Source organism: Artemia sp. Qi Xiang Cuo, chromosome 7 (assembly GCF_049724085.1).
Source record: "Artemia sp. Qi Xiang Cuo chromosome 7, ASM4972408v1, whole genome shotgun sequence".
In the NCBI taxonomy this organism is placed as follows: Eukaryota; Metazoa; Arthropoda; class Branchiopoda; order Anostraca; family Artemiidae; genus Artemia; species Artemia sp. Qi Xiang Cuo.
The window spans coordinates 62,977,707-63,004,559 of record NC_142800.1 but is presented as its reverse complement, the minus strand read 5'-3'; the positions used below and the strand labels follow the sequence as shown (position 1 = coordinate 63,004,559).

At 34.6% G+C, this 26,853-nt stretch overlaps 1 protein-coding gene across 4 annotated transcripts in view; it reads right to left on the bottom strand.

The window, feature by feature from the left end:
- The window catches only part of AMPdeam (AMP deaminase), a 124,172-nt gene continuing 97,319 nt past the window's right edge, over positions 1–26,853 (bottom strand). For all 4 annotated transcript variants that reach the window (XM_089092478.1, XM_089092475.1, XM_089092476.1 and 1 more), the window contains 9 exons: positions 24,935–25,132; positions 20,931–21,062; positions 18,555–18,718; positions 16,427–16,553; positions 14,253–14,416; positions 12,471–12,591; positions 10,884–11,057; positions 7,569–7,679; positions 1–4,969 (listed from right to left, as the gene is read on the bottom strand). In XM_089092478.1, the coding sequence (XP_088948604.1) occupies positions 4,796–4,969; positions 7,569–7,679; positions 10,884–11,057; positions 12,471–12,591; positions 14,253–14,416; positions 16,427–16,553; positions 18,555–18,718; positions 20,931–21,062; positions 24,935–25,132 (1,365 nt within the window). In that variant the 3' untranslated portion in view covers positions 1–4,795. The remainder of the gene's footprint in view (positions 4,970–7,568; positions 7,680–10,883; positions 11,058–12,470; positions 12,592–14,252; positions 14,417–16,426; positions 16,554–18,554; positions 18,719–20,930; positions 21,063–24,934; positions 25,133–26,853) is intronic.

The following is a 26,853-nucleotide window of genomic DNA, read 5'->3' as shown; positions in this document are numbered from 1 at the left end:
TTGTCACTAACACTTAGATCACGCAAAAATTTGATCATACATATGAGAATGAAAAGCCACTAGAAATGCAGGTTGTTTTTCTTTTGTCACCGGCTAATATTAAGATAAATGCTTACTTACACACTATGTTGTATGGTGGTACTTTAAAAATAGTTTTTATATTGCATAATCTTAATATTGAACTTGAAAATGTTTTTTTATTACAATTTTAACTTTGAGGGGGGGGGGCAAAGTTTTAAAACTACCACAATTGCTTTTAGACTAAACCAGTGACATATTTTTTCCAATATAGCCAAATTTAGCATTTCTAGCGTATATTTGTCTTTTAAAGGGAGAAAATTTCTGGCTACACTACTATACAGTTTTTTTTTGGACTCGTTCATGCAAAAAAGCATTGGCCCTCTCATCAAGTAAAACATTCCCTATACTTTCCACAGTTTTGAGTCATATATATTATCAAAGGTGAATGTAATGGACTGGAGAAGTACATGATGCCATCCCATTTTTTTTTTTTTTTTATTGATGGGTATTCCAGTCCTAAAGGTATTATTCACAGTAAATTTTTCTTTAAGTATTTTTTGGTTTCTTTCCTGCATAAACCCTTAAAGGTTGAAAATCATTTATTTCAACCCGATTATTCTGCAGAGAGTGTGCTATGAAATTCGAGGGCCGATCGGAATAGGCTTCCTATTGTTTTAGTACTTCTAGACACATTTTTATACGCTAAAATACATATAGACAATACACTAATAACCTTCAACTTCAACCACTATCATAGAGCACAGACATATTTTCGGAAAAATGCTAAAGCTTATAATTCAATTTTTGATAGCTTTAAGTCAAATTTCAAGTACAAAGGAAATATTAATTCATTTCTAGCCTACAATATTCAGAAACAAGAAGCAGTTTGTTTTAAATAAAAAGTTTTCTGTTGCGTTTTCTTTTTAGAATCCATAAAATGCAACCAATCAGTTATCGCTCAGTACCAGTGGGGTAAATTCACGAAATTTGGGGAGCGGGCAAAATATATTTTTCCAAATATAGGGGTGGGGGTGAAATCTGTAGTTTTTTCAATTTTTTAAATGAAAATTGCAAAAAAAACATTTGCTAATGAAAATACCCCCCCCCCCCGAAGTGATATTTTTCAAAATATAGGCAGGGGGCAACCAATGGTGGCCACTACTTAGTACTTTTGGAAGCCTCATTTTTATTCTATGCATGTCAGGCTACGTAGAAGCAAACCCTCTTGAAGAAAAAGGAAAATCAATATATATCGGTTGGATATGAGGCATAAATTAAACCAATTAACAGTTTAAGTTCTTTTTTCGGTCTATATTAAAATTTTGAAAAGATAAATAAAAAACACCTTTCATTATGTTCTGTCTAAAATACGTATATTTTTCATAAAATCAAAACAAAATCTTTAAGGATCAAGGGAACTTTCTTCTCCTCAGAAAAAAAAATGAATCCAACAATGTGTAGACTACAGAATGGAAGAAATAATTTAGAAGAGTCACACAAAAAAAGTGCAACCCGAAAATAATAAGGGCAAAAAAGCATAAATGCATACAATAAACCAAAAAATTGCTAAAAATACATTTGATAAGTTGAACTAACTTTAAACAAGTTTCAACAAAAAGTAAATATGAAGTCACAAAAACATAAAAAGCTCAAGAAAAAAAAAAGAAAAAAAGAAGCGAATATCAGGTTAATTATTTATTTTTCTTCAATAGGGCTTAAGCATTTGAATATAGAGTAATGAAGATAATAAAAAAAGATAGAAAAATTCATGTTCTTTAAAAAAAAACTTAATTCAAATTTACCTTAAATAATGCACATTATTCGCCGACTAGAAAACCTTATAATCACAACTTATTATTTAATACTATAACATAACTAAATGCTGCTCAGCAAACCGTTATCCAACAATTGACAAATATTAAATAATCTGCATTAATTGCTGAAGAGAAGGTTACACATACAGGGAAACCCTGGAAATACACATCTCACAAAAACCTTGGGGAAGGGCAGGTTCATTTGTTAAGCTTGAGTTATGGGCTGAAGTAACCCCTCGTTTAATAATATATTCCTTTTAAAGCATCCTTGCCATTTATAAAAACTTGAGCGGATCTTGACCGCCAAAAATCAAATTGCATTCCCTGAAATAAATAAATAAATTTCGTGCTATTCAAACTTAAGGTTTTGAAGTCATATAACAAGTAGTTGCATACAGTGGGATAAACCAAAAGAAGATGTTGGAAGGAAATTATCAATTGTGCAGCAGGAGCAACGCCTATACGAGCATAAGGTGCATTTAACCCAGTTACGTATTTTTGCATGGCGATACATTTTGATTAGGAGAAACCAAGCCAAGTACTCTTTCAAAAATATATTTCATTCCACCCCCCTCGGGATACAAGATCAAAAACCTAGGGGTATCCTCTAGGTAATAACCCTCTAGGTTATTCCCATTTTATACCCCTAGGATGTTGTGTTTTACGCCACATTTTTTTGGAAAGGAGAGTAGACAAACTCAAAGATCTCATTCAATTTTTTCCTTTATTACAGATCAGTGGTTTGGAAAATAAATTTCGTTTTTATTTTATTTTACATGAAAGATGCGATAAAATCAATCTTGATATCTAAAGGTCCCTTTCCTAATTCTTGGAGTGAGTGAGACAAGAGAAAACAGGACGCATTAGAAAAACAAAAGCATTGTAAATAGTATCAATACTGAACAAGTTCTTCTTTATTCATGAACGGGCATACGAAATCAAAACAGAAACAATGAGCTTCCTGAAGCAAAAGGAAAAACAGATAAAACTAATTAAGAGCTTGCTTAGTTTGAGGACGTGGATTGTAGATATTATTCTTACGAAATATATCCCCAGAAACTTTTTGAATCACTGCAATGGATTTATCAGTTATTGCTTAAAATATAGACTTTGCTTAAAGCACAAAAGGGATAAATACCTTTTCTATGCTCTTTTAAGAAGCTAAAGAAAACGAAAGATTCAATAGGTGCAAATAGTCGATCTATGAAGCAATTGTCTATTGCAATATATGGAATTGTATACATAAAAAAAACGGTCAAGTTCTGTTTTGAAACACAACAAAATCTTGCCAACATTCTTTTTTCGTTAAACCAACGAAGAAGTATTCCTTGCGGTCGAGGGAATGAAAAATGAACATATTAATTATATTTTTAGAAAGGCAAAGTCAAATTTATAATGAAAATGACTACACCAATAAACTACTCTTCGCAATATCTACAAGTCCATTTCCGGATAACATACGATAACATTGGCTAAAATCCTTAAAAAAAAAGCAAAAAAAGTGGTAAAGCATGACTATCTCTTATTTCTAAATCGGCAGATCTTAATAAATTCATTCAAGTCGACATGAAAAGCCAAAGATGTAATAGATACAATTTTTGCGATTTTTACTTGGATAAGAGACTACCAGAATAAAAAAACAAAAAAGTATCAAATACTATAATATGTTAAAGCTATTGCACGAATGTATTACTTATCTCAGTCACTGTTACACTAAAAAAATTAACAAACTAAAAAAAAAACGTAAGAAAAACATTTAGTAATGTTTAAAACAAATAAGATTCATACTATAAAAAGACAGAAGTAACATTGAGAGGTAGAAAAATAAGAAAAGCTGAATTTGTGGTATTTTAATGAAGCTTCTTAAAAAGGACCGAGAGTTTTCGGTATAGTGAGTGTTTCCCCAATGTTGTCCCTATTTTGTTTTCTATTCATTTCTAAGACTTTCCTGATAGATCTGATATTCTGAAATCTACTGGTTTTTGTCGTTTTTCTGAATTTCCTACATTCTCCATAGGTATTACTGACCGTTAAGTTGTTTTTGCAAGTAAACCCTCTCAAAATAGAATCCTATGTAAATGCCTGGTTTAGTAAGGATGTATGTTGGCATATAGACAAATTACGTATAGGATTTACAAGCAACCTATATATATTTACAGTAAAAAACTACACCCCAGAAAAAAAGATGTTCTACACTCTCCTCTTTTTGACGATGTATTTGACTGTATCTAAAATATTTTGAAGGTATATACTCTTGAGTAGGCAAGCATTAGATGGCTTCGAGATATTTCCTACATTGAGGGTACATATTTTACACTATCCCTAGAAAATACTAATGACTCATACGCATACAACAATCAAACGTTGAATCTGTAGAATAAAGTAATCAAATGTTTGCTTTGATTTCACAATATAGGTTAAATTATGAGAGAAAAAATACGACACAGAAAGCAACTGATACAAAGACGATGCCAAACTAAAAAGTATTTAATTTAAAAGTATATTCTTTGACCTATCTACACCAGAACACACGAAAAACATAAAAAATACTTTAAAACTGACTTGATGGCCCAAAAGAAGAAGAACGAAAGGAGTAAACACTACGTCAAGTTATCAGCCTCTAAATTACTACCTGACGTGAATAATAAAATTAATTTCCTTATTTAACACGCCCAGTGCTGCTATCTGACAATTATGTGCCGAAATATGTGCACATCGAACTTAAATTTCGCTTGATAACATGTCATATAAGACACATATTAAACGTACACTTAAATTGATTTTTAATTAATATACATACGTACAAAGCTTTTTAGATTACTATTCAACAACATTTAACCATGTTAAATGACAAATTCTGCATCTAACTGTTAGATGGTAAAAGCTTTTTTTCGTGACAGAAAATTAGCAGTCACGCATCTTGCGACTATAATTAATTTATTAACAGCGGTCTGGAATGGCTAAAACTCGAACAAATCTTTCTCGCCTCTAATAGCTGTGAATATATTTGTCAATTCTTCAAATAGTGTCTCATAGCGATATGCAATACGAATGTCGGGGACATTAGTTCTGGTTATATCATTTCCTTTGATGTCTTCTTCCTTATAATTAAGGCCAAGCCAGTGTTTCTTAACCTGAAAAACACAAATTTGTAATTGCATTTCGCGATCACTTTAAGTGAGTTTCTTCTTATTTTGACAATTTCCAGAGAAATTGTCTATGGACCGTTATGGGCGCTTGTCATAACGAACGCATTTCAAACAGTAAGCTGTCCGAAAAATCTGGTTCAGTCCCGATTTCTAAGGCAGTAATGAGAATAAGGTTGAGGCGACTAGCACACGTTCTATGGATCTAGGGTCAAATGAAAAGCAGGTGGTACCCAAATGAGGTAGGAGAATGTTGTATGGAAAGATTTTAGGTAGATTAGAACTTCTTGGGAGGGTATAAAGAAGGAAGCCTTGAATAGATTGGGATAGAAGACGAGCGTGTGTAGCTGTGTTGGCCTCAGGCGACGTGGTGTTAAAGCAGTTATTAATAATAGTAGTATTGCTTTTGTTTCTTTGAGTTTTGGTGTTGTGGAATTTATGTTGGATCTTGTTTTCGACAAGTTCAATTTTTTTTCGTAATACCGTTTTACTAAAAGTATATGATTCCAATCAATTATTTTTTTTTCCTTTTCAGAAAAACATCGAAACTTGGCAATTTTGTTTTCTAGCAATAGCCTTTTTGAACGCAAATCTTGCCTAATCCAAAGGTAAAAACAATAAAATAAATAGGTTTTCCAAATGGATAAAAGTAATAGCACTGTGCATTAACATGATCAACTAAAGGCACAGATAAATGAATATTTGCATGACAGTCCCAATGGTAATCGATCAAAACCCAAAAGCCTGATGAATTGTACTTAACCACTCAGATATTTGTTAACCATGTTCCCCTGGCCTCTTCACTGTCACGAATGTAACACAATCAGGCAAAATTAGGATTCCAGAAACCTCTAATCTAAGGCAAAGTGTATTGGTAACACTTTCAAGCTTCTTGATTGTATTATTTTAAAAAATGAGATCAGGCACTTATTTCTACACTAATTTTGTTAATTACACAGATTTTGCCTTATTATCACATTGACAAATGTTAAGAACGCCAAACGGTAGATGGTGTTGGTGACTTGGTCGAGTGTTGATCGGCACTAGCTCCAGTTTCAACTATTTATAAGTTACCCATACTCTTTGCTCTAAGCAATAAAAAGCCGTTGGACAACACATATTTTCCGCAAATACCTATTAATGTAGTTGACGAAAAAAGTACATCACAAATTTAACAGCATTTAAACAGTGTACAGTTTAAAAACAGAGTGACTCCGCTTTAAACTTTAAATCCATCGGATTAAAACTTTAAAGTTTAAAAAAGTAAGTCGGATTAAAAGTTTAAAGCATCGGATTTTTTCTTTCTTTTCAAAGCGAACGATGCTTCTGATCTTACCCAGCACATCATAAAGAAACGGAAAATTGTTGCCACTCTTTGGAATTTCGATTGCTAAATCATTGAGCAGATGCTGGGCATATAAACGATGAAAAATTTTCTAGACACCTTACTTGGCAAGGCAAGGAACGATCAATGATCGTTACCATGACATTAACACTACACAGTCAAGGGAATGGATAGATGTATTTATTCAACGATACAACCACAAATTTAAACAATAACAACCATTAAAATGAATTGGAAACGTTAATTTAAACGTTAATTTAAACCCTTAAATGTTTGCCTACCATCTAAAGTGTAATATCTTGAGAGACCTCCGTCATTGAAAAACAGCTAGGCTTTGTACCTTCATCTCATTTTTTCCTCGCATAAGACATTTATGAACTTCCGTAAACAAACTGAAAAATCCAATACATAGAACACATATGGGTTTTTTTTTCACTTCTATTCAACTAGTTTTACCAGACTTTAATGTGGATATTACATAAGCAAACCAACTATTTAGTAGGAAGTTAAAAAAGCAAATGTATGGTCCAAACACTGAAATAGATAGAGAGATAGATAGATAGAGAGAGAGAGAGAGAGAGGAGAGAGAGGGAAGAGAGATAGAGGAGAGAGAGAAGAGAGAGAGAGAGAGAGAGAGGGGGGGGGGGGAGGGTCAGCTTCCTTAGATTGATAGAAAGTAAATTATTACACCCATTTATTATTACTACTATTTTTGAAGTGCAATCAATATTAGAAGCTACGAAAACCCCTTTGTTGGTGCGTTAAACGTCCATTTGCCACCGTTTTCTTGAGGGCTTCATCAGAGAGGTGGCTGGTTCAAATGCATCCTTGTCCTGCATGTGTTCCTGGTATTTAAAACTGAAGATAAATCGGAGATGAGGCACATCTACCCCAACCTTCACAACATCACCAGTACCTATATTTCCATATTCTTTAATCCTACCATTTGCCAGCTAAACTTATTCTTCTCTTATGGAATAGTCATCAAATTAATTTGTAGAAAAAATGTGTGGATTTCTTCTCTTCCAGGAATGTTGAGGCAGACAATACGTTGAATTGAGGCTCGACAATGCAATTTTTCAGAGGCAAAAGAACATTCCCCAGCTCCTGGAAGAACACTCTTGATGTTTGAATCAAGCACTTCAGCAAAGTTAGCAATAATAAAGATTAAACTTTTCTATTTACTTTCAGCTTCTGGTATAAACATTACTACTGTTGTCTTAAAATAGGAAAAAAAACTACTTTTTCAGAGAATCCACTCATCATAACTGAATTCCTAGCGAGCTCCGCCATGTCTGGTGTAGTAAGTTTCCATATTTGAGCGGCAATCGAGTATTCTTCCATCAGCGGCTCCTGCAAAATTAAGAAAAGTTTAACCTGCAGCGACCTGCAACAAAATGAACGGAAATATCAAGAAAAGGAACAACCCGATTGACCTTGTTCCCCCAAGAATATGGCAAGATACATTAAGGCGCATGCTTTCTGTATATGTAGCAAAAACGCCGTTTCCATAATTCCATATTTTCACCCTCACAAAAAGAAGAAAAAAAAAGAAAAAAAGAAAAAAAAGAAAAGAAAAAAAGCGAGTTAAATGAGAACAGAGGTAGGCAAAAACCAAGTATGAGCATATGTTACTTACTTATATCTGCTGACTTTTGTGAGATGTCAGACTTTTACTGACTTTAGCCAAGAAGTCAGAAAAAGTTTTTACTTCAACACTACCGAATCAGATGGTGTTCCCAATTCTTTGTATAAAGTGCTTGCCATAAGCTTGCAACCACTCAGACAAAATTTAAGTTCATTGACTTTACGGATATTTCTGGTAGCGGGCAATTTAAATTTTTCTTGAAAGCACCACAGATAAAAAAAGATAATTTTTTTTGTCAAGATGATCATGAACAGTCATTTGCCATATCAGTGACAAAAGAAGTCATCGATCATTCCCCTTCAAAATTCCAAGTTTTTCTAGGAAAAACTGTGCCTAAATTTTCTGATTTGAGGCTAAATTTGATTTTAATTTTAAATAAAATTCAAATTTGAGGCTCTTTAAGGCTGAATTTTTTATTTAAAATTGAGCCTCAAATGCGATCTGCAATTGGTTAACTGCTTTGCTTCATCGACCGCTAAAACTTCCTCCCAACCGCCCCATGCTGGTCTACACAAGTTTTTCGAACAAATTATATTAACTCTATCTAAATAATGAAAGCGATCCAATTTGTTCAAGAATTTATAAAAATTATAGGAATGCCCTTAATAAATTACTGAGAAAGGTTAAGAAAAATATTTCGAAAATAAATTCACTGAAACTTGAGGTAACCCTGCACAAACATGGAAAATAATTAAAAGCGTTATATCGTCAGAAAATTCTATTCTCCCCGATGAAGTAGTAATGCGGAATGGTTTGCCAACGACTAAACCAGAAGAAGTATGTGATACTCTTTCTCAACATTTTGCTAATATTGGCATAGCTTTATCTTCCCGTATTGTACCTTCTGGTGATGATCCTCCTTTGGAGTTTTTCTTTTTATGAAGACTCCAATTGATATTTCTATGTATAGAAATACATAGATTTACCCTTCTCTCGTTGATTTACCCTCCAATTGATTTACCCTTCTCTCGTGATGAAGTACAGAAAAGTATTTTTGGGATGAAAAGTACTTCGGCCGGTTCACTTAATCTTCTGTGTTAAAAACAGCTTTTCCTTATATTGCTGACGTTTTTACTTCCCTTATTAATGGGTGTTGGAAACAGGGAAGGTTTCCTGATTGCTTGAAAGTTGCTAGGATAATTCCTATTTGCAATGGCGGTAATAAGAAGAATCTTGGAAATTATCGGCCTATTTCGGTCTTACCTGTTATTTCTCGTGCACTAGAAGAGTGTATTAATACTAGAATATAAGATCATTTGGAACTGCATAAACTGTTAAATCCAATTCAATTTGGTTTCAGGAAAGGTGGAACAACAGATATGGCATTATCATATATAACTTCGGTAATTAATGAAACTCTTGATAATAGTCTTAAAGTAGCTGGTTTGTTTCTGGATTTGAATAAGGCATTTGACACTGTTGACCACCAAATACTAATTGCGAAAACGTGAATTCTATGTACTAAGAGGGGCTACTTTGGCTTTGCTTCATGATTACCTCCATAATAGAGAGCAGTACCTTCACATTCATGGATTTTCTTTAAGTAAAAGTCTTGTTAAATGTGGTGTCCCCCAGGGCTCTGTATTAGGTCCTACTCTTTTTTTGATTTTTACTAATGATCTGCCAAATGCTGTTGCAACTACTTCTAGAATTAGAGTAGTCGATCCTACACCTTCTGGGTCCAGGATCACTACACCCTTATTTGCTGATGATAGGACATTGATGTGTGTTGCTTCAACCGAACAACTACTTACCTCTATAATTAATGGAGCAATGACTAAGACATGTCTATGGTTGCAGGTAAACCAGCTCAACCTAAACATAAGTAAGTCAAATTTGTACTCCAAATTATTATCCTTGAATTACTGAAACAGCTTCACCGAAGGGAATTGTTAAGCGGTCAAGTTCCATTACGCACCTTGGGACTATTGTTGATGTATATTGACCAGTTAAGTACCAAGTAAAAGCTGTAAGTAAAATACTATTACGAAATTTAGGAGTTATCCGTAAATTAAGTCACTTCTTTCCTTGACACATTTTATATTTATTATATTTTTCTCTGATGAATCCGTATATTTTGTACTGTTCGTCTATATGGCTTGGTACTTTCTCCTCAATACTTCACCCCCTACATGTAGTGCAGAATAATGCTATTAGATCATTTTGTGGAATAGGGAATTGGGACTTGGTCACGTCAGCGTACCGTATACTTAATATAATGCCTGCAGCTGGATTGCGTGATTTGTATACACTGATTTTTATGTATAAGTATTGTTATGGCTGCCTTCCAGACTGTTTTAGGGGAATATTTCGGGAAAGGTCCAATGTTCATTGCCACTAAACTCGAACAAGGAGAGATATCGAGGCTCCTCGGCTAGTTTTAGTGGCGCTACTTTAATAAGTATTTATAGAGGGGCTGAGCTATAGAACAAGCTTGTGCCATGTACCAAGTAATTTCCGATTATTCAATTTAAATCTGAGCTACGTGTGGGGTTGCTTGATAAGTATATCTTCGAAACAAATTGATAAGCATAGAATTAAATTTGACAGTAATCGTTTATTGTTTTTTTTCTTGCTTCGGGATCATGATATTATGTTGTTTTATTGTGTATAAATTATTTATGTAGTTTTTTTTTCGGTACACGGTTTCACCCTTCTGCTTATTATAGATTATACTTGTTTTTTTTTCTTGTTTTTTTAAACTTTTTTCTTCTATTTTTTTTTTGTTTTTTGTTAGTAGCACACCCTCGCAAGCGACGCTTTTAGTGTGCTACCGATTGATTTTGTCTTTGTTCCTTTGGATAATAAATTCCTATTACTATTATTATTATCAACGACTTTGTGCACTTCATTGAAACTGCATGACTACCCCAACACAGATTAGAAAAATCACAAAAACATATAACTACCTTAGTTAGGTGAAATTGCAGTGGATCATCAGTAGACAAACTTATCACCAAACCCCTGGCTAAGAATTCCTGAAGCGGGTGTCTAGAATAGGTCAGAAACAGTGAATTATTCGACATAGGAGACATTGCAATCCCCACTTCACTGAGGTAGTATAGGTATTGGAGGACAGGGACCTGAAACAAATGAAAATTTATTATTGACAATTGGAAAAATCGGAAAATGGTGACTCAATATTACTTTTATGGAAGGAAAGACTATTGCTTCCCAAAAAAGTCCTGTGATTAAGTCCAGTATGGTTAAAAGTGGTTCCCTGACCTTGTCATGTTTTAAAAACGAGATGTTTTATCTTTTGTTATACATGACCAAGTATGCACCGCTCAATTGCTATTTTTGTTTACAGAGAATGGAGCAAGATTATTTATAAATTTCGAAAACCACACTCTCTAGTCTTCTACAATAAAAATAAAGGGATCTTGAAAATCTTGAATCTTGAAAAAAAAAAGAGATTTGAAAATTACTATATTTCACTAATGTCATCCCTGAAATAAGATCCCTGATAATCTCATCTTTGTTCACTCATAGAGATTTATCTTAGTTTTGCACTTTACTTATTATCAGACTTTATTTCTGTTCACCTTAAGTTTAAATCTAGCTCTTTATTTTTCTTTGAAAACTTCTTTTCGAGAAAAGAGTTTTTATTTAAATTAATCAGAACGACCACAATTTGAATAATCATAGTTTTCAAAACGAGATTTGCAAGATTGAAAATTAATGTTAAAAAGACTAAGTCGCAAAAGCTAGTAATAAGTGAAGACGAAAAGGTAACGTTGAATAACGATAAGATCGATTAAGCGGACAGCTTCACTTACTTGGTAGGATTATTAGTAAAGAAGTTGGGAGCAGTGAAGGTGTTAAAAGTAGAATAACCAAGGCCCAAGGTGTTTTTTCCCACTTAAAACAAGTTTGGAAGAATAGGAAGATTAGTCTGCGAACCAAGATTATAATATTGGAAGCTATAGTGATAACAGTGGTCAAATATATTTCTGAAGCATGGGCGCTCCGAAAATGGAGGAAGATTTGCTAGTTGTTTTCTAGGAAAATTGCCTACGGATTGTTTTGGGTACCCAACTTACTGACCGAATTTCAAACAGTATGCTGTACGAAAAGTGTAGTTCATTCTCGCTTTCTAGGGCTATAACGAAAGAAAGGTTGAGATGGCTAGGACTAGTTCTGTGGATGAAGGATGACCAAAAAATATCCTTTTCCGCCAACCTTCGGTCGTCCTCAGTTGCGGTGGGAGGATGTCGTAAGGAAGGAAATGGGAATTTCCTGGGAGGATGTAAAGAGGAGGGTTTGAATAGATTGGGATGCAGGAAGTGTGCGTAGCTGTGTTGGCCACAGGCGGCTTGGTGCTGCCGTGAGTTGTTAGCAGTAGTAGTAATACTGGAGATGCTATTTTAGCAAATGATGAACATCTGCAGTCATCAATCAATCTTTATAAAACACTGAGATCATAATATATAATGAATGCTAACTATGAATAAAACTTGGCAGGTATTAGTGGCTACAAACAAGAGAGTTCTTACCTTCCTGAGCATAAGCCCATGAGATATATTTTCAGCTAAAAGAAAACCAGCCACCAGGTGCTGAACTGGCCCAGCTTCTCCGCAATGAGGACGAAGGACAAAAGTATTAAGTCCACGATCCCTGCAAGAAGAGAATAGAACTTTTATATTTTCAGTAACCATTTCAGTGGACACGAGGACCTGCATCTACGGACCCTTGGGGTCTTGCTTATAGAAACAAAGGAATCTAGACAGTGAATTGAAAACTCAAATTTTAATGAGTAGACATTTATTTTAATCAGTATAATACATGAAAATCTGCAATCCCAGGATTCAATATTAAATCCATGGAGCATTGGGAAGAGCAACAACATCTGTAGAACAGAACTTCTAGAAGCTCTAGGTTTGACTTAAAAAAAAAGAAAAGAAAAAAAAATTAACAGGAAATAGTCAATAATTATACAACACTTTTATTGGAAATACAAATGATTCAAGACAATCATTAAATACACCCATTTTTGTAGTATTACACAACTTTGCAAGTTTAGCTTTGATGTTTGTGCGTTCGCGATACACAAGAACACGGACGGATCTAGAATTTTGTTCGGGAGGGGGGGGGGGAGGGGGTACAATTTTTTTTTTTTTAAACGAAACAAAATTTGTTGACATGTATTTTGTTACTATTGTACGAGTCGGAAAAATAATAAGAGGGGGGGGGGGTTCAAGCCGGGTGAACTCCTGTATGTATATATGTATATATATATATATATATATATATATATATATATATATATATATATATGTATATATGATATATATATATATATATATATATATATATATATATATATATATATATATATATATATATATATATATATATATATATATATATATATATATAAACGAATTCCCTTTCTCTGCTTGGATTCAATTAGCATTACGAGTCAGCTTTTTCAGTCTTCTGCAAGCTATGATGGTTAAAGATAGGTTAGATTATGGTAATTTAGGTTTTTAACCTCCTAGATAAGCCTCACGACTGAGCACGCTTGGCTTATATTTGCGCAAACGGCAAAGACTGGCTCCATTCGAACGGAAGTTTTAATTACTGATACCAATCCTTCTTTTTTCAAGCGTCAAGCATATCTTCAATGAGGAGTTCCCTGTATGGATTCTACTGCTTTCTATACAATCTTTTCTTCTGGATAGGATATTTTACTTTTCTTGCATCTATAGACATTAATTTTAGAAATAGATTATGCAAATAACATTTTCAAAAGGTTAGATTGAACGATGTCAAGGGATAGGTCTGACCGATAACTAGGGCTATTCGAAAGAACTAATATCCATGGCTGCTCTTCTGAGTGACAATCCCTTCAGTCTGAATATATATTCGAATCTCTTGTTTCCACTTCAGCCTAGTTACCATTATTTTTCACATTGCTTATCCCTTCCCGATTTCCACACATGGATTTAAATTTACGAAGTATTAAGTCCCGGTACGCGTACTGGGAAGGGGCCTACGTGCAGCTCGCCCCAATCCTCAAAAAAATTGCAATTTATGTTAGTTCCCACTGGTTCACAAATTAGTTTAACCTAAATAGCTGCTGCAATAACTTAGTCGGCAGAAAACTCGCTAGAGGAAAATATTGGCCTCATTGCCCGTTTTGAGACCCCTTGCAAGGGGAGAGGATCCTAAATGGGCACCCACTTCACTAATAGTAATTAACCAAAAACTTACCTACGATCTAAATTTTTGCACACAGAATTTAGAGAAGAATATAAACCTCAAAACCCACTTACTTCCTAAATTGATTTAGCACACAGAGGTTTGCGTATGCATAATAGATGTAGTACCAATAAGGTGGATTTTCCGCTGAATTCCAATCTTCTGGAGCTGGTATTGTAAAACCAAAACCATCTTGCTCTGGCTTTGATTCATCGTCAACAGAGTCAAAGCCAACGACCTACAAAAAGGAAACCTAATTGAAGTCAAATTAACGTTAAACATTGAATGGTTGTCTAACGTAAAGGCTGTTATTTAAGGTTAAACAATTATTTTGATTTCAGTTTAATTAAGACAGCTATCGTAATAAAAAAAAGTAAAAAACTAGAAAGAAAAAGACAGGGCAGATCTCTTTTAGCTCTTTAAATTCAGTAAAATATGTATTGATAAAGTTCAATCCCCCCCCCACCCTAAAAAAACAAGCAAACAAAACAGGAGCAAAACATCCACAAATTTCAATTTGTAACCAGTATTTCCACTTCTAAGGATTTTTCCGTAGATCTACGAAATTTGATGTCTGTCTATGGACAAACGAACGCAGTTAAAGAATCTACGAAAAAAACAACAACAACAAAAAACCGGAATCCTAATAGAAATGTCCAGTCATATTCACCCCTCCCTTATAATATTTACCCCAAATCACCAGAGAATTCTGCTACAAATTCAAAATTTTGGTTCGACGCAAAAGCGTCGTCAGATCCAAATTTTGACGCAATCAGATGTGCGCCTTTTTTTGACTGTGGTATTGAGTATTGGTACTTTTTGTTTTTGAGAAACAAAGCAAGCACAAAATTCATTTTCTTCTTGGCGTGGAAGTTTTATCACCTCCAATTAATTATCGTCTTCTTCTTTTTTAATTAATTACTCTCGTAGGAGATTAGTGCAAAAGAAATCACCAAAACATAAGTTTTGCAATGGGGACTGGTTGCTCTGAAAATGATCAAGTTCTGCAAAAACATTAAGCACCTGCCTGAAACCTTCTCTCTGTCAACTGTTTTATCAGGGTATCTCTAGTTTATTCTGTCAGCCAGCTGAAAAAACTGAAGCTAGGTCAACGTTTTTAATTTTGACCATGCTGCAAAAAGCAGCCTTTTTGTTACACAGAAATATCAAGACCATTTGAACTTGTCCTAGGACAAATCTCTGTTTGATCCTATCCACTCTCCAAGTCAAGGATTTTGAACTTGCGTATTCCCAAGCGTTTAGAAATTGAATTTTTTCTAATAACTTTTTAGAAACTAGTATTTAATAAAGAAAAAGTTTAAATCTGGGCGAAATATCAGTCTTGTGCCTGTGAACGATTACGACGGGAAAAGCTGTCGAGTTTTTGGGGTCAAATATTTGGATTATGAGACCTTTGTGGCACCTATTGGCTTAAGGAAAATTCTACTGAATCCAAAACGCCATTTATGGAATTTATACGCAAAAATTTTGCACCCAAAACAGATTAGAAAAGGAATGGAAGCAGTAGTTGTAACCTCTAGGTACAATCCTTGGAAACGAAATATCCAAGTTATGTTCAATTAATGGCTCTTGCTAAAACGATACTTCTATGAAAGCAGTTTCGTACATATTTTCATATTTCTGAGTATGAAGCAAGGTAAGAACGTCGCTCCTACCGTATTTTAGAAAACGAAATTTTAGACAGCAAAGAAAAGTCTGCAGGGCGCAAATCTGAGGAGTCGGATGTTATTATCCGGCTTTTGGCCAAAAATAGCTGCATAATGATGCCTAAACGAGCTGGAATTGAAAGAGGTAATGAAAGACTTATAAAAGGACCATCAAGAGCCATTGCTTGGCGTATTGCCGAGAGCCACACAATTTCTGCCGGCTGGTGCAGCTATTCACTCTACTTCGATAATTAGAAAAATAAATGCTTTCTAAATGTAATTGTTGGACAAAAAGATAACGATCCTCCAGAGCCATAGTGACACATAGGGCGTCGAATCGACGTTTCAATTTATGGGTCTTTTTTAAAGGAAGGTAGCAAGCCTGTTGCCCAACCTTGCGGCAGCTGGAATTGAACAAGCAGAGCACTAATACACTGTGCTGCCACACAGTGAAAGATCTATCCATAGTGAAAACATACTCTTACGCGCACCCCTTTAAATAGGTGAGCCATCTCAAAATTATATCAGGTTTTAGCCTTCCCAGTCCCTTAAAGAAAAAATAATAATAAGAAAATGCTTACATGCCGGAGGAAGGAATGTAGCTCTGGATGAGTCGATGGATCATTAGTCACTTCAAACAGTGGTCTAAAAATGTTGTCGATAATGCATTGGAAGTTGTCAACAATCTTATTTGATTTGAAAATATCGCTAAAAGAGAGGAAGAACTATGAAATCTGTACCGAGAAAAGAGAATTATAAAAAAAAGATAGAATAATTGTTTTTTTTTTAATTGTAAAAATAAATTACTTCAATTTATTCGTAAACAATTCCTAAAACAACACTGACTAAGCATGACAAAATGAAAAACAATTCTAAAGAAGAAAAACGAGGATAACTCAAGTCAGTGAAAAAAGAAAGAATAATATGCAGAAAATTTCGATGAAGATCTCCATTCAAACGTCCTTAGTGCAAAAAAGGAAATCATGACAAACGACATTTGATTTGAATTCCACAATCGATATCCGATAAAACCATACCTAGAAACCGAATAGCTTTCCAAAAAGCTTTCCGTGTTTGAATAGCCTTTCAATATCTGATACATTTGTTTAGTTCTCCTTTCACCGTTGCTACAAGAGAGCCTCTTTTAATTTAGTGCTTATTTTTGCGGTTTGTTTTGCTTTTATTTTGTCCTGAGCTCATTATTTTTGCTCATTATTTCCTTTTTTGAGAACGGTCGAGCGGATGTCTCGATTAAAATACCTGCACACTATTCTTCCTTTTTGACTAACAGAAATTATCCTTATTTTTTCTTCTTTGCATTTTTTTTTCAATTTGTTTACTTTATTCCTGATTTTCTGAAAAAGGAAGAAAATATTACACGTAATTAAAACCCTAGAGGTTGTGAACGTTATAATTTTGTATATTAACAGGAGCACGAGCTAAAAATAATAGAAAATAGCGAGGAATTCGCTTTTTTTGGGGTTGGTAAGGGATTTGATTGAGCGGTTTAGAAGATATATAAACTAGAAAAAGCAATAAAATTAATAATACCATACTATACGCCATAGCAATACCATGGCATGAGCTTGGAACAACCCCTAAGAAACATTTATTTTCATCCAGAGTGGAGAATATTACCCCAGATTCTTGAACTTTTTTTTGAGGGGCATAACAAATTTATTAGAAGACAAAAAAAAGAAAGAAAATTAACATGAATAAACACACACAGTTATAAAACTATTTCAATCCTACTAAGCCTAGCCTATACATAAACTATATTCCCAAGAGGATATGAAAAAAAAACCGAAACAGGTAAATTTACCGAAAACCATCCAAAAGAGGAAAAAACATCTGATCTAGAGAGCAACTAATACATGATAACTGACAGAACTAACACATGACAGAACACATTTTGTTTATTATTATTTATAAAAGTGTGAGGCTCAGCACACTTCAAACACGGAATTTTGGCTCAATAAACTTCGAACACGGAATTTTGGCTCAATACACTTCGAACACGGAATTTTGGCTCAATACACTTCGAACACGGAATTTTGGCTCAATGCACTTCGAACACGGAATTTTGGCACAATACACGTCAAACACGGAATTTTGGCTCAATACACGTTAAACACGGAATTTTGGCTCAATACACTTCGAACACGGAATTTTGGCTCCATACACTTCGAACACTATTCGGAATTTTGGACCAATTTTTGGGACCCTGGACCAGAAAAGAGAATCCCCAACATGCTGAAGATGTTATTGGCATTCTAATATTACCAGTCCACCTCGTATTATAACAATGAATGGCATTGCCAGAGAAAAATATATTAGCAAACCAAACTACTATTACTACTACTAACAACTCACCGCAGCACCAAGCCGCGTGAGGCCAACACAGCTACGCATGCTCCTCCTTCATCTCAATCTATTCAAAGCCTCCCTCTTTACACCCTCACAGGAAGTTCCCATTTCCATTAAAGCAAGCCACATTCCAACATTATTATTCAAAATTTGATGTTACCCGCCTTTCATGTTATTCTATTATCTTATTTATTCTGCTTTTTTATGTTACTTGTAAGTGTTATTAATAAATCCTTTCTTACAGCAAGGTGGAAAAAAGTACAAAATTTCGTCTAAACACCATCGACATGAAACCTTATAACAAAGGTAAAAAAAAAAATAAGTTTTTCAAACCCCACTTACTAAAGTCTAGGCATTTGGACCAACCAAACAACATTATCTGAATAGACATTCCACTTGACAGCCCAACGAGCAACTTTGTCCCATTCATCGATCGCTTTTCCATAGATAGATATCCTTAACTCCGCATTCTGATACTTGGATTCTTCCAAATCAGACATCACTTCCTTAAAAAAAAATAAAAAAAAATTAAGTGACAATGGTACACACAGAGATGTTTCAATGGGTGGATGGGAGAGGCTTGAATTTTTTTTCTCTAAAACCATAATACTCTTCCGAGATTTGAGACTTTAATTCTTCTAGTAGGGGCTGACACCCAGGGGTTCACCCCATTTTGTCGCTCAGTCATGCATGTTAGAATTAAAAAGAATTGAAAGCTGACAAATTTGAATAAATTTTCTAACAGAATGCACAACACATAAACTATAAAAAGGTGGTTTAAACGATAAGAGTAAATGATAAGGGACGAAGGACAAGGTAACTCTGGTTATAAACCCAAACCCTTAGACAGGCAAATACTTTCCACTTAAGCTTAAAAGGTATTTTTCAAGAACCCACCTTTTTGCAATGAGCATCTTGCCACATCAGCTGATGCCCTTGTTAACTTTTACAGTAATTTTAGAAAATTCTACGACCATTACTTTACACGTGCTGTTTTTTAAGGCACAAGCAAACCCTCCCACAAGGAAAAATTAAAATGATTCATCACAAGCCCTTGAAAACCAGAATATCAGTTTGATATTTTTTGTAGAAAAATTCAGGTGAAAGCACGGGTTTTAGTAAGTTTACAATTTTAGTGACCTTTTCTTGGACCTGTGACAACTCTGGGCAGTCAAGCCATTTGCAAAAAAAAAGAAAAAGAAATATATTTTCTGTAATTTAAGGCCCTGTTAAATAAAAAAAAAAAAATCCCTAGGACAAATAAGAGCTCATACTATTTATTATCTATGAATATCATTTGTTCACGCATACAGCTTTTTTCCATTTCTAAACAGCTTCTGTAACAAACTTTGCAAAGAGATGAATAGCTATCAATCAATAATTTCTTAAAACAGCACCGGCACTGACCTGACTATATAATCGAATGTATGTCTCGATTATATCCTGGATGCATTACTGCACTGTTCATCCAATCGCCAAGACATTTTAAGAAGTGGTTGAGTACGCTCTTGCGAGGGTTTTAGATATATGACCCTCGCCCCCCGAGGCCATTTAAATACTTTTCGTGCTGACTGAAATGAGAGACTTCTCAATACAAATAATGGGCAGTCTCTTTTGGTCATATTATTCACATTATCTGCATGTTCAATTAACAGGTTAGTTAATTATGAGTTTTGTCATCTAATACACTTTAAAAATTAGAAAATTTCTTACTCAATAAATTCTCGAATTTGGTATCCATCATTTTTATTAATTTGGTATTCAACCTAATACTTTTGAACTTAAAAATACTATCGTTATTTTACACGTGGGAAAAACTTCCCAGGGAAGATATTCCCCCCAGGGGGGGGGGGATCTTCTACGTTAAAATGAATTTGATTTCCATTATCTTTTTCAAATCTTTGCATATGTAATCAAAATAAACTAATGAGGTACTTTATATAAATGTAGGCTAAAAGACAACTTTATTCAGTCTGAGATTAACTCTATTGTGGAAAGCATGACGTTTGACAAATATCGATGTTTGTGTTTATCAATTCAGTGCATTATCCCATTTTTCGGATTTATGGATAATTCCCAATGAAGGAAAATTGTCGAAGTATTTTCCGGGAGGGGGGGGGGCATTGTCCACAGCGGAATTTTTCAAATACTCTTAAATTTAAAAATCCGGTCGTTGCTTTTTGAGAATTGTCCTGCAGGAACTTATCAGACGGGGATTTTTCCACGGAGAGGCAGTTTTCTGCAGGGGGGTTTTCCATGAATTCCCTTTTTTTTAGATAGCCGCAATGCGCGACGGGTTACTCCATAAATAGGTAACTTCGGACTTTAAGCCCCGTGAGTACAACGAAAGGACAAAAAAGCCACTTAGCTTGTCAAAGCGGACTTGGAAATAGCATTGGCTAATTCTGTGTCTCAAATTACATTGCACAATGTTCTTAGACAGCGTTGAATGAATAATCACATCAGCCTAAAAAATGCTGCAGCAAAAACATCGGTACAACAAACAAATCACAAAATTTATTTAGAAACCATTTCGAGAAAAAATAAACCTTGCTTCGGCACTCAAAAAAGAAAAATTTTCTGTTGATTCTAGTGAGAAAAGAGTTAGGACTTCCAAGACTTGGAAAGTCTTGACTACAAGACATTACTTCTTGACATTAAAGAAAGGTTTATGTCAACTTCCGCACAATAATGAAATGTTAATGAGAGTATACATACCTTGATAATACTTCCAAAATATTCGCCCTCCATGTAGTTGTCAGTTTTAAGAAAAATTTCTCGCAACCTACTCTCACCAACTGGATTATACTTAGCATTGAACTTGTCGAAACGATGAAAAGTATTTCTATCCTAAAAAAAATAATAATAACAAAAAACCTAATATAAAAGATAAGAAGCCTTTTAGAGACAGTATTATGTTCAATTATGTAAGAATTGTTGTAATTTATGGCAGAAATCATTTACGCATTTATATGATTCATTCATAAAGAATTCGTCGTCTCCTATTGCCAAATGATGTAGGAGTTCAATCATCGTAACGTTTCTAGTGCAAGAAGACACTAAGAGGATACAAGAAAAATTATCATCTATTGGAGAGCAAGAAACGATATTATTCAATGATACAAGAAGCCAAATTTATTTTTAATGAATTTTCTAGTGAATTAGCTTTCACACATTCTAAATATTCGAGCAAACAAGCACAAAAAATGAAACATCAAAACTGTTTGAAGTAATAGTCATTTGAAGTTAAAATTCACACGAAAACTAATAAGAAACGATGTGTTTTGAGCAAAGAAAAATTGAGAATGGTCTTTCCGACATTATGCCGGCATTCCCAATTGATATAACCAGGTTACTCATTATATATGGTGCGCCCTTTTTTTTTAGGAATTTCTTTTGATTTTGTAAAATCAGGGTACAGACATTTCCGGGCCACAGCTTAAGGGAGTCAGAGCATAATGTTTTGTTTTTTTTTGGGGGGGGGGGGGGCAAAACCTAGAGAAGTGCCATTTAAGCACCATATCTTTAATTTTCTGAGGGTAGGACAATCAAGTGAATCTAGAAGAACAGGCACCATTGAGGAGAGGGTAACAAGAGGGGTAGTTGCCTTCCCAGTAATTTGGAAGATATTATAATTTATTAAGTAAACCTAAAATGATAACTGTTAAGAAACTCGTTTATGTGTTGCCAGGTTCTTTTTTTCAAAACGTAAAGTTGTATTAGGTTAAGAGGTACATTTTGAATTAAGTTTTTATTGAATTAACGTCGTAACAACAAAAATTACGATACCGCTAGTTTTGTTTCAGGTTTGATAGGGTAAGGCAAGTCTACAAAAATAGATACGGGCCATGCGCACCAGGCACTGATAATCCGCCGATGAGCCTCAACCAACGGATGGGCACGGAAGAAGGACAGCCAACTTAAAATTACGCTTGTTTGATTGGAGTGTATTGTTTATTATTTATTGTGTCATGTTTCTGAGATCTACCCATTAAAATCTTTGCTAAATAGTAACATTTCTTCGTCACAGCCCGAAGAAAAAATGTGCTTTTGAAGACTTGGTACGCCCACGCCACCTTTACTTTTTACCGTTCAGTGTTCGGCATCCATTGTAAAATAATTTCCCAAAATCAGTCATCAGACAGCTTAAAAACACATTTAGACTTGTGTTTTTCACATATCAGGAGGCTCCCCAGATCCCCCTTCCCATTAAGGGTATTCCACGCCCCTAGATCCCCCCCCTCGGATGGGAACCCACTCTTACCCACTCCAATCGAAGTAACGAAATTACGCCCATGTCTAGAAGATAGTTTTCATTCCTTCATACCTTCCATGTGCAGGTCTATTATTTTATATATAATCCTCACTTTAAATCGTATTTGCGCTAAAATATTGCCAAACAAACATTAAACCATGCTTCATGAGAGGTAAAAGAAGACTGCATTAAAATGTGAGCCATATCAGTGCGCCTCTTTTTTACCCTGGGGTGGCACTATGGATTGATACTCTTCTTGACAATATTGGGCCCAGTTTCGACTCCCACTGCCACAAGATTGGGTGACAGGCCTGCGCTCGGTCTCTGTAAAAAGACCCAGCAGCTGAAACGTCAATTCGACGCCCTATAAACCATCAATAACTCGGCTGGACCTTTTTTTTTTGTCTGCGAACTAGGGGAGAGGGGAGGGCCAGTAAGAACCGTCTGAACTCCAAAAAGGAAAACAAAATTGTGGCTTAAAAAGTGTTTTTCATGTCTTTACCTTTATCCACCCTCCCTTGTGGCAAAAACACTCACATCCAAGACTTAGACTTATTAGGTGAAGCCGTATCCACCATTTAACATCAATCAGGTTTTTTAACGTCTCAAGTTTGAAAAGTTAAACGAGTTTGACCTGCATCCTATATTTACGACATTTGAATGACAATAGTTGGCGATAAGCTTTAACTAGCATCAATACAACTGTCCAAAATAATTGTTTAGTTGCCCAAAGACAAGTTCATGCACATCATAAATCTAAATGAGTGTCACAAATCATATGTCTTAATCATCTTTTTTTGAAAGTTTTCCAGCATTTGGTTTTTCATCATAGAAAAATAAGAAATTAATTATGAAAACACAAGACAAAGAGACGCATAAATAAAAAAAAAGATACATCCCTTCACCACACTCGACAATTGAATGCACCATAAATTATAGTTTTTCTCCGATCCTAGTCGTTCATTCATCAATAAACGGCAGCATAAGATATTTTGTCAGTCGGCACACTTTGAAGGATAATATGTACTTCAGTGCTTTGCAATGGCGCACCGCTTCACATACAAAGGAAAGAGACATGACCCTGACCTTGACCCCAAATTCAAATTTGGCCCTTCGGAACTAGTGCTAGCAATTTTTAAAAAATAAATATCTTATCTTTCATGCAAAGGAAAGGGAAAACTACCACCACATGAGTCTCTAAGACTATTTATTATCATAAAAATATAAAGAATTTTCACGAGAAATACAAATATATAACTATATTAGCCTTTTAGAATGTGCTATTTCTGTGATTTCTTTTTTGCTCTACGTAATTCTCTTTTAAGCTTCTACCATGCGAAATTTTCAGAACACAAAAAACTTCTTTGCGGAGAGCGCTTTTCCACCATCTTAGAGATCAAGTAGCAACAGTTTAGTTTAAACAATAAAAAAAACCTTTTTGAAAGGGATTAATGTCTTCAGGCGAGAAGTGAATAACGTGGAATTGAAGGATAAATTATAAACTATTGATAAAAAGAAGAGAAAATGGTCCTGACCAGCCAATATTTTTTATTTTTACTAAGACAAATAATATACTGAATGTGAAAATCAAATTGAAACTCAATTTCTAGTTGGCAACTCTGGCTTTGATATATGGATTCCCGCACAAAAATATAGACTTACATAAATAAGAAAACTGCTCCATCAACGACACTCACACAGAAACATATTCAAATGATGTGGCTAACCCCTCAAAATCAAAACAAATTCCCACAAAAAACTACATGCCGAATTCTGTAAAATTGCTTATTGTCTTCTTTCAGATTTATCTTTTCAGAGGAATTGTTTACAGATAATTTTAGACGCCAGTTGGACTGATCATATGTTATACAACAAACTGTATGTAAAATGTAGTTTTATTTCATTTTCCAGAGCTATAATAAAAGACAAGTTAAGATGTCTAGGCCACTTTTTACATATGAAAGATGACATGTTGCCAAAGATTGTGCCTTTTGGCCATCCATCTGAGGCCAAACAGAAAACAGGTCACCCCAGAATGATGTAGGAGGATGTAGGCCGTCCTAGAATGATGTAGGTCAGGAGGAAGAATTTACAAGACATTATAACTTCGTTCGATAGGTGAAAGACTGAAGATTTGAATAGACTGAGACGGAGGATGTTCTTGCGCAGCTGTCTTGGCCTCTGGTAGCTTGTTGCTGGGATGACTTGTCAATAGTAGTACCATTATTCAAGCAACTTAGTAGCTATGGTTTGAATTTTGACAACCGATATCAAAATATACAAAGAAATTAGATTAAGGATAATACGACATGAATACTCACTCTTTGTAACAAGCATTAGAACACTCTTTTTTCTCTTTACTAAAGCTCCCACTAAATTTTGATAGGGGCTACTAACGGATACGAAAAAAGTATAACATCAAATTACACAACTACGAAGCAAAAAGATAGAAATAAGGATAACTTACACAATGCATATCCAACATGTCAACAGTCAAATCATAAGGAGTTAAATTCAGATCATCAAAAACTTGCTTCAACGTCATTGGTTTGCCATGTTTGTCAACTTGTACAATTCGATTACCTTCTACACGCAATCTTTTTTTCATAAAACGTAGCATATGTTTGTGGTTCATGCACGATGCAGCGTGAATATGTGTATCAACCTAAAAGTACATTTGACTTGTAACCAGTTTTTATTAGCACTTTGGCAAAAATGTGCATGAATAATCTAAAATATGAACGGTTACTGTCATATAGGCACAAGGGATTTGAATAGACATTCGTCCTATAGGCATACACCTTTTTATTTTAGATTACTTATTGCAGATCTTCCTAATTGGTTACATTCTTTGCTTCATTAGCAACGGTGATCAAAGTGCTTGTCACCCTGTATATCTTAAGGTTATCCAAAATTAAAGTAGGCTACCACGAACAGCGAAAATGAAACATAATTGTTGGAATGGGTTTAGTGGAAACATCTAAAAAAAATTAGGACAAATTGAAAATTCAATTTGTCATGAAAAGGCAATTTTTCTCCCTACTTTTATCATACACTTTTTTGCAGTAGCAGGCAGGTTATGCGAGTAAAAATAAGAAAATATAAGCTAAAAACATATGGCACCACATAGCTTATATTCGTTAGTTCTGGTTATTCGTTTTCACTTCTCGACATTGCAATACTAATTTCATGATTTTGAAAATTGGAATTTTCAGGTAAAAAAAAAGTTCATATTTTGATGCCCACGGTACTTTAAAACTTTTAATCTCGAAAGATTGGTAGTATGACACATTACACATTGTTAACTGTTCAAAAGTTCAAATATGTAACTAGTCGAGACGGTAGAAATTCGTGAGTAGTAACTGCCATGGCAAAAATTGCGTAATATACCTGGGAGATCTCACAATTCAAGCGTTTTTTTCTCTGTTAATATATTCTCTTACATTACTAAATATTACAGTATATTGGTAGCCAGCTTGTAGCTGGTAGGGCTGTTCTTTTTAAGTCAGCTTTTGAACGAAAGGTAACGAAAAATAGTAAGAGTTAAAATAAGCAAAAATACACTTATACAGTACGAGAAATCAAACTTCAACTCCTATGAATGAACAATTCAAACCTAAGAACCGACAAAAAAAATAAAAAAATAAAGGCACAAATTTAAATCGAACAGAGGTTCCAATGAATGCAAAGACAAAATTAAAAGAAACATATATTAGTTGATACGAATAGAAATTAAACAGTTTATTTCTTATGCAGCCTATTTTTACTGTATAAACTGCTTTCTAAAAACGACCGTGCAACTTTGAGTTGCGATTCGGTTCAACTGAGTTAATTTCGCAGCGTCAAGTTACTTGTTTTGCTGAGCTTTTCATTTTGAGCTGCCCTGGGCTGAATAGTAACTATGTTGATTTATCTTCTTTTTTTTACTTGATACGCACTTAGGGTTTCCATCAGTTGAGATTTCTTGCATATCAAGTTTTTCGGGCTGAGTTGTCAGTTGCCTGTAGCGTATTGTCTGCGACGAGTTCCGTCTACTCAGTCAACTAGATTGAGTTGTCTGCCTTGAGCTGACTAAGGTGAATTTCTTGTGTTAATTAACTCAATAGGTCAGTTTACTGAGTTGAGTCTCCCGTATAGTCAACACACAATAAAGATTACTAGACGACAGCTTGTTCCAAGTTTTCTTTCCCCTGAACGATGCTGATTCAGAAGAGTTACAGTACATCTATAGAAAAGGTGTTGGCTCAAGGTCAAGACGCCCGACCTGTAACTATCTAACTAGCAAATTACCAATCCTGACATAAATAACCAACACTCAGAGAAGGTGTAACCAGCATTAAATTTTTTAACTAAATGTGTATATAAAGCGTGAGTGTCAAAGCCAAA